At 44.1% G+C, this 8,908-nt stretch overlaps 1 protein-coding gene across 1 annotated transcript in view; it reads right to left on the minus strand.

Moving 5' to 3' along the window:
- Positions 1-1,130: 1,130 nt before the first annotated feature.
- LOC139650140 (fidgetin-like protein 2) overlaps positions 1,131-8,908 on the minus strand; it is a 10,797-nt gene continuing 3,019 nt past the window's right edge. Inside the window, exon 2 of the mRNA XM_071526704.1 lies at positions 1,131-2,302. Coding sequence (XP_071382805.1) covers positions 1,131-2,302 — 1,172 coding nt within the window. The remainder of the gene's footprint in view (positions 2,303-8,908) is intronic.

Raw genomic sequence — 8,908 nt, forward strand, 5'->3', positions numbered from 1 at the left:
CTTCTCCTCAGATGAGAAGTTTTAGCAGTTTACAGACTTTTGGTGAATATTATTTCGGTTGTTTATTATTATATTGCTTTATATATATATATTTAAATTGGTGCAGACAAAGCATAGGCTGGATCAGGTATTACATGACTCCTGCATTCTTTTGAAAATATACCTGTTAGTTTCAGGATTAGGAGTTGAAAATGTGCATGTAAACAACATGCTTTGAAGATGATCTGCATATATTCTGTCCTTTTGTCAATGCTAAATAAAGTTTAAAATGAGCATAAAATCTTAGATTATTCCCCCACTCTTTCTTTCCACCTAAACAATTGAAAGGGCGGCTTCGTGTACTACTACCTAATCATTTGAAGCAGCTTGGTATGAATAAATTGAACAAGAATGAAAGTAGTTTAACAGTGAAAAAGAAAGAGAACAAGAGGCAGGGTTACAGGATGGAGATGAGATAAAGAAATAGAGAAAAAAGAGCTAAGGAAATAGTGAAAAATTCAAGAATAAGTAAAGGTAGGGGGACAGTAACAGCTGAGTGGGGAAACATTCATTTTTCAAAGCCAAGTGGGGCACAAAGCCTTGGAATCAGCTAGTAAAGTAGCAGTGATTGTGCTGAAGTAGTATGGCAATCACACCATTTCAGTTATTGCTGTCCTTACTTTTTGGTCTGAAATGATTTTTGTGTTGTGGTAGAGGGTATTTGCAGTCAAAGGCCCTTTACATATATAATGGCCACAAATAATAACACCATCTTCTAAAACAGCAATATTGCAGTCTTGCTGTCACAGTAGCAGAAAGGAAATAAATAGGATCCTGAGATAAACAGTCACTCATACATTTAGACTGTCTAAACGCTATCAATGTAGAGTATGCCTATACCCCATCCCTAACCCTTACCTTAACCTTACAGGGCAAAGTGCCCCTGTGACTCTTTGGAGAAACATGAATAATGAAAATGTTAAAAATGAACAGGAGATACCAGTCCTGTGCCCTCTTGTGTTCTCTAGTCAAAGCCTCTCATTGCCAAATCCCACGTTTTCCTCCAAATTTGTCTGGGTGAAGAACCTTGGTTGGGTTGACAGAGTGAGGGACTCGAGGCCTGTTCTCTTCTCAAATGCCAACCTGGGCTGTCAGCGCCCTCCAGTGGGGTCCTCAGATCGTGCGTGCGATGCAGGTATCTTCATAGACATCCTCTGCTGGTGTGGAAAGTTGTGCTCCCCTGATCCACTCTCCCCGGCTATGCCTGACGGTGGGCTGTAGTCCCCCGTCCCGCCGTATGGGGGTGACATCAAGGGCTTTCCAGGTTTGTAGGCCTGCGGGTCTGAGGCTGAGCCACTCATATCATAGCCATTGCCGTGCCCGTTGCCGTGGCCTTTGCTATGACTGTTTCCATGGCCATTGCCATACTTTCTGTAGCGTGAGCCTTCCACCTCTCCGCCTTCCTCTCCTTCCTCTGCCATCTCGAAGGCCTTGCGTTTCAGTGGCACCCCTGGCTCGGAGCCCCCTCCGAGGCTGTGAGTGGGGTAGCTGTAACTGCCCCCTACCACAGTGGGCCTAGGAGCCAGAGGAGTGGGGGCACTAAGCCCAGAGGGCAGGTAGGAGGCACTGGGGTGGCTGTATCCAGAGGCCAGGCTGGTCTGGGTGTGGGGGTAGCACCCTGGAGGGTAGTTGTAGACAGGAGTGCTGGGGCTGTAGCTGGGCACCAGAGCGGGTGTAGCCTGCAGAGAGTGTAGCGTGGAAGGGGGAAGTGCTGCGCTGGGCTGAGGGCAGTATCCTGAGGACAGGTAGGTGCTATTGTACGCAGGAGGGTATTCCTGAGATGAGGGGGCGCTGCAGGAGCCAGCCCCACTGTAGCCTGGATCAGAGGCCAAGTTACTGCTCACTACTGTCACACTTGCTGTGGTTGGGAGGCCCACAGATGCAGCACCCACCTTGGTGCCTGCTAAGGCCTCCAGTCCAGGGTAACACTCCATGCTCTGCCCCAGAGCCCAGGGCTCAGATTCAGTCTTCAGGAAAGTTCCAGGCTCTGAGTAGGCCGCTGAGGCAGGCCGGTCATAGGGCAGCTCCAGTCCTGAGTATTTTTCAGCATAGCGTTTGAGCAGAGAAGAGGCAGTGAGGGCTGATATGTCGTCGCTGGCCCAGGGGTAACCTGCGGGGACGTAGCTGCGGCGAGAAGCGGTAGCGTAGGGGTCGTGTTTGTGGGCAGAGGGGGGCGAGGTGGTAGAGGTGACATCTAGGTGCTGCTCAGGCCACTGGGATAAGGGGGCGGCGTGCTCCGGAGACCAGTGCATCTTCAACAGACCTACCAGAGAAAAAGACCAAAACAGAATTAGTCCACACAATCCTAAAATAATAATATGGGGTTTACACTCTGATGATAAAAAAGATCTGTTTGTATGTATCATGTGTCCATAATTTTCTTTTAAATCCAGTCGAGAAGAAAATTGTATAGTACGTGTATTTGAGATATTTGTCTTCCAAAACGCAGTGGCAAGCTGAGAGTCTGGCTTTATGAATATCTGCCCTCATAATCACCTTGGCTAGCTGACCCTTCTCCAGAATCATGTCAGTGCTTAGCCCATGCTCCTCTCCACAGTGTCACCCAGGCAGGGGACTACTGTTCTCAGCTTCATGTGGAGCCGCCAACACAGCCCTGAGCCCGGTCTCCACGGCGATAAGCCTCTATCAGCCTGTGCGCTGCCCTCTGCCTTTGCCTCTCTCACTGGGGCCATTGTTGTCTCTCTGTGAGTCTCTTACTGCACAAAGCCACCCCCACCGAGTGTGTGATCTAATTCGGCCCAAACCTCAGGGGTCTGCTGGACGGGGGGAATAGAGGGCGGGGTCACTGGGCAGAGGGTGAACAGAGTCGCTTTTCATCAGACTACATGGAGAGACTGGACCAGCACGTCTATGAACACTATTACTAGTGTACTGATTGATTAAGCAATGAAAAAACTCCAACTTTCACTCTGTCAGTGTTTTTTTTTTCTTTGCTTTGTGTGATTATACATGCACATTTACACAAACACAGTAATCCGCTGGTTCAGTGCTTGTGGGCTTTGATTGTCTTTTGCAGGCCTTGTCTTTTTGAGCTGGCATTAGGCTGACATTCCAGGCATTGCAGAGTATTATTAAACTGTCCTGACCCCAGACCCTGGGCCAGAGGGGCAAGCGTACAACAGCACTGGACAGAGGATGAAGGCGCTGCCTTAATTTCACCAAGATGTGTGTGCTCACTAGGCTAAGGTTTTCAGGGATTTGATCAGGACAATGCGAAAAAGCAGGAAATAATAGCGGCAGTGGTAATGGTGGGGGTTTATTCATTCTCAAATTCAAATTCAAATTTGCTTTATTGACATGAATGTCACAATAACAATATTGCCAAAGTATCAAGAATCAATGAAACAAAAGTAAAATAAAAGTAAAATAATTCTCTCTCTCTCTCTCTCTCTCTCTCTCTCTCTCTCTCTCTCTCTCTCTCTCTCTCTCTCTCACTCACACACACACACACACACACACACACACAAACACATGTCTGGTCTGACAGTCTATGTGTGGATTATGCCAGGGTGTGTCACATGTCCACCAGGACCACCAGATGGGCCTCTAAACGGTCCACATGTTGATCCCTAAATTAAATGATCCTTCAGCCCAATAATCCCACTCATCCAATCCCGGGATCCCGGCTCTCTCGGTCAGGCCAAGCTCCACCCTGGATCTCAGAAATCCCTATACTCCAGGGAATTCCAGCCAGTCATGGGACTGGCCCCATCCCCAGCACAAAAACAAACACAACACTACTGGCACAGGGCTGATTAGGCTCTATATTCCCACCAATACGCATTCATAAACTTGGGCAAGCACAGCGATGCAAACACACACACACACACACACACATAGAGGGAGAGAGAGAGAGAGAGACTTCAGATACAGACTGTAGATAATCTTTTGTTTAAAGATATAATCAAAATTATATCATGGCCCGGGAAAATACTCAGTTCTGAGAAGAATTAATTTTTAATTTTATTTAACAGCAGATCTGTACCTATATCTATACCTAAATATTATTGTCATTTAATTATTACTGATTAAAAATAAAACCTTCTTTCTTCTTAAATACAATAAGCCACTTGTCTCAGTGCTTTACAGTGACCTTATAACAGCTCGGATGTGTTGTTAGGCACAAGGAGAAACAGAAACACAGCCTCTTGTGGCTTAGTGCTTAACAGCTGAAACCTCTGATACAACAATTGAAATTACGACAATTTAACTGACATCTAGTCTAATTGCACTTTAAATTCTGTCACCAACAGCAGTAGCAACAACACTTAGCTCTAACCTAGAGTATTGTAGAACAAAACACTGTATACAGGAGCACATGTGTGATGCACTGGAGCCTGTCCTCCACAACTCAAACACAAAGCTTTTTGGTGATTTTCAGATTTCAGCATTTATAAAGCCTACACATGTAGAGCACGAACTCTGAACCACAGTGGGCATGAATTATATCGCAATTATGTTCCTCCACCACTTGTTGGATTATGTGACAACAGCATGAATTGGACACACGATTTTTACCACTAACAGTTAAGGTTAGGCAACTAAAACACATGGTTATGGTTAGGGAAAGGCTTTGGTTATGGTTAAATAAGAAAAACTGGAGCTAAAAATTTAAACTTCACTCACAGTAGAAATCTTCTATTCTACGTGTTGGGAATCAAACCGGGGTTGTTAGACTTGAAGGCAAATGCTTATGCCCATCCACCACCCCGATTACAACACCCTTATTTTCCACTGTGTTATTTCAATGTCACACTACTTCCTGTTTCTAGTCATGCTTCCGTCACATAATCCTTTCATGGTGGAAACAGAGATTTCTCTAGTTTTTCGTGCATGGAGCACGTATTTGCATTTGAAGAGATCTAGCTCATTTCAGGAAATTACAGGGAATCAGGCTGCAATACCCATAAGTGGTGTAACTAGAGTCAGTAAACTGCACACTCCTCAGACCTAAATTTGGGGTGGACGTGGTTTCACCAAATCTTTCAGCAGCAGGTTCAGCCATCGTTGGTGATTCCAGCTTTCTCTGGACAGAGGGCTGGTCGCTGCTGTTTAGGAGAACATTTCCATACATCACTTCCTAGGGGCAGAGAATATTTCCTGCCAGTGAACATACCCAACACCAAAATCAACACCAAAAAATATAGGGAATGAGATGTTCTTCTCTGTTGCAGCCCCACTGTCTGATTTAGTTTGATAAGACAGGTGTATTTTAACATAAAAATCTTGCCTAGTGCAGCTTTAAGTGTTTTGGCTACAAGCTGCTCATCACTGTTAAGGGATGGAGGGCTTCTCCATTGACACTATCTCAGTCACCAACTCACCAACCTTAATTTGATACATAAAGGGGTCAATTAGACAGTAATTATTTATATTAGATTTGATACATTTTTGCCGCAACGACTTAAAGTCATGCTTCATATTTTACACTATTGCAGTGTGTTTTCCATTGATGGAATGGAGCCTTGGGAGGCTAAATCAAAAATTGGAAGCAGACACTAAGGCTTCAAAGTAGATCCTCACTCTTTATATTTATGTAAAGCCAGCACACAAACAACCATCAACCAGCGTTTTGACCGCAGTCTTCTTCAGGGGAGTGCTGGTGCATGGGAGGCTCTTTCTAACCATGTGAAATGAGAAATCAGGCAAGCTTTACACAGAACTGTAACTTAGACATCGTAAGCTCTATTAATAAAGAGAAGATGTTGTTAAAATACTTTACTGTGTTCATTGAATATACATTTACATAAGCTGTATGAATTTTAGTCTCATTGTCCCATAATTATATCAAGTTGGATGAGAGCTTTATGAGTTGAGGGAAGTTACAAAACTAGGGATAGTAAGTTGAAATAAAACAACCATATTAGCTGACGGACTATTTTGTTGGATATGCTTCACACACACACACACACACACGCACGCACGCACGCACGCACGCACACACACACACACACACACACACACACACACGCACACACACACACACTTTGCCTACAATGGATGATTTCATCATTTGGTTCAGTCACACTGAATCCGCCCTGCCACCATCTGACTCGAACATACTGTATATGAAGTCAAATTGTATGTTGAAAAAAATGCATAAGCCTTGCACAGTGTTTGGATACAAATCCAGCCGTCATGCAACAAGACAAAAACACACACACAGGGTCACTAGACCGATACTCACTGGTCATGCTGGTCCCAGCCATGAGCCAATCGATTTCCGCTTTGCTTTCAATCTACTCCTCTCACCCCTTCCTCACCAGATGGTCTATAATCTACGCAAGACATATTCGATTGCAATAACTTAATCTACTGTATTTCTAGAAATCTCATCAAAAGTCTGAAAACTGAATGAATGGAAGGGTCAGTATGAGATCAGATAGTGGAAGAGTGAATTGGAGCGGTCTGGATGGGCTGAAGACCAGACTGAGGAAACCAGACTAATGAAGGATTAGAGGACATGAGGCTTATGGGAGTGTCGGTGCCTGGTGACAATCTGACAGTCATGGACAAGCTTTCTTACTTGAATTAAAGAAGCATCAACACTGCAGAGCTTACTCCTCCTTATCCTTACCATAAGCTTGTAACTTGGATGAAGGACTATATTCCAAAATGGTGTAATCATTTAACAAACATAAAAAATGCTCCCTGATATGTATTGTGCAAGATTTAGGAACCATTTTTACAAATATTTAGTTACCAAATAATATCAATTCAACCCAATAGGGAGTTTTACTTTTACGCTAGCAATCATTCTAGTGCCAATTTTTTAAACTAGATTTCTCACTTTGGAATGAAACTCTGTGTGTTTCTCACATATATGCATACACCAGTTAAGATATAAACATATACATCTACTGATGTTATAATAAAGTAATAAGCAAAATGACTGAGATGTCTAAAAGGCTGATGACTTCAAGATAGTTAATACTGCATGCATGCCACTCCTCTCTTTTAAACCTCAGTGTCACTGACAGTGAACAAATATTATGCACTCATTTGTCATAGTTTCATATTATGCATTTTACCTCAAAGTAGTCTTTTCTGATTGTCCCTGTCTCCAGTAAAACAGTAAGATAGTCCCTGTTTTGGTGTGAACAAGACTATTACTGAATAAGACATTATTGCCACAAGATGTTGCGAGGACCCAGAACTTAGGATACAACACTGCCATGTTTTACCTTCTTTTTATATTTTATTAAGTGTGAATTTTCTGTGACCGATTAAAACCTCTGATTGCTCATGTGTGCTTTAGCATCAGCCATCTGTGGTTGCAAGTGAGGATATTATGGAGTGTTTGGGTGTTATAGGGGATGAAGGAGGGAGCCCCTAACCTTAATCTAGCACCTCATGTTGGCTTGGGACTTGGAAACACCCCTCCATGCTTGGCTATGCTTGGCTTACCAAGAGACAGAGATGAGCGCTAAGCCGGCTTGGTAACTATCTCATGATGGCTTTTCTTAATCATTGTGATTATCATACTGCTGTTTAGCACTAGTGCTTCCTATTTGTTTGTCATGCAGCAGTTAGACTATTAATGAACACATCAGTGGACAGAAGAATGGAAACACATATTCGATGACAATGATTAGAAAACCAAAGCAGTAAGAAACAGGAATTTAAAACTAAAGGAGCTCAAATCTTTTAGACCAATCCTGTAAATTATCAACATTTGCGCACAAGAGGATAATATGTTGTAAATCAGATGTATGTGTGTGTTGCGCGTATCAAAATGTGAGAGTGCTGCTTTTGGCAAAGAAGAATCTCTGTCCAGGCCGTTCCCTTCAACTCCAATTGTTGCCCCACAGGCGCAAGCTAAAAGAGAGCCTTTGTCCACGTCCAACAATACTGACCAGCAGCTCTGTAAGCTCTGCATGAACCATCTGACCATCTGCACCACCAGCCGCTCCCCTCGTCCACCAGTGGTGTATATGAGTGTAATGAATAGTCCCAACACAAGCCAAGTGAGGCTCCTGAAATCTGATCTGAGCAGGAAGTGAGGTAAAATTATAGCCCCACGGTAACCACTCCCCCTCCCCTCTCCTCTAGTCTCCTCATCTGTCTTCTCCTCACCTATCCAACCCAGCCCTGGACCCAGGCCTACACATGGACACAACATGGCTTCAGGGTCCGCCACTGCATACTTTGCAGTGTGCGAGAGCGAATATGTGTGTGTGTGTGTGTGTGTTTGTGTGTATCACTGTGTGTAAAGGAAGCCAAACTGGGAGCAGGGGGCTTGTAAACAGAAGCTTGATCGATCCAATCAGGAGATGGATTGTGTGGACTCCCCCCCCCCCCCCCCCCCAGCTCTCTGTCCAGCCTTCAACACCCTCCACTCGGTCCAGTTTCAGCGCTTCATGTCACCGGACAATTCTTAATTACAAAGCCGGGTGGAGAGAGGATTTGTCTGTTATATGCTGATATCTCTCAGTCATCCTCGCTCACAATCTCCAATCACAATGAGTGACTGAGTCCACATTTCTGTCTACAGTCAATGAACACACGTGTTAAGTCACATGACGACGTCAGAATAAACAACATCAGGAAAACCAATCCCCTTAGCCATCCTGGCAACCTGCTTGGAGATACCAGGTACTAAATGCTACCTTTTCTGTCAAGCAATCTGAATGTTATCATCGATAGGATATTATTTAAGCAAATTGTCATGTTATAGCTGTATTGCCTCACCAGATAATTCTCCACATTCTCAAGAAAATGTGATTATGCTAGTCATGGATGTTTGCTGTGTGTGAGTGGGGGTTAGTGTGACTTGTGGTCCACTGCATGGTCAGTATGAGCAATTAGGGGTTAATTAGATGAAAGTAGGTGTGGGGGAGGGGACCCA

This window comes from Centroberyx affinis, unplaced genomic scaffold, assembly GCF_046629955.1.
Source record: "Centroberyx affinis isolate AG114_WGS23_722 - 3 ecotype Tasmania unplaced genomic scaffold, CSIRO-AGI_Caff_v1 ptg001446l_1, whole genome shotgun sequence".
Lineage (NCBI taxonomy): Eukaryota > Metazoa > Chordata > Actinopteri > Beryciformes > Berycidae > Centroberyx > Centroberyx affinis.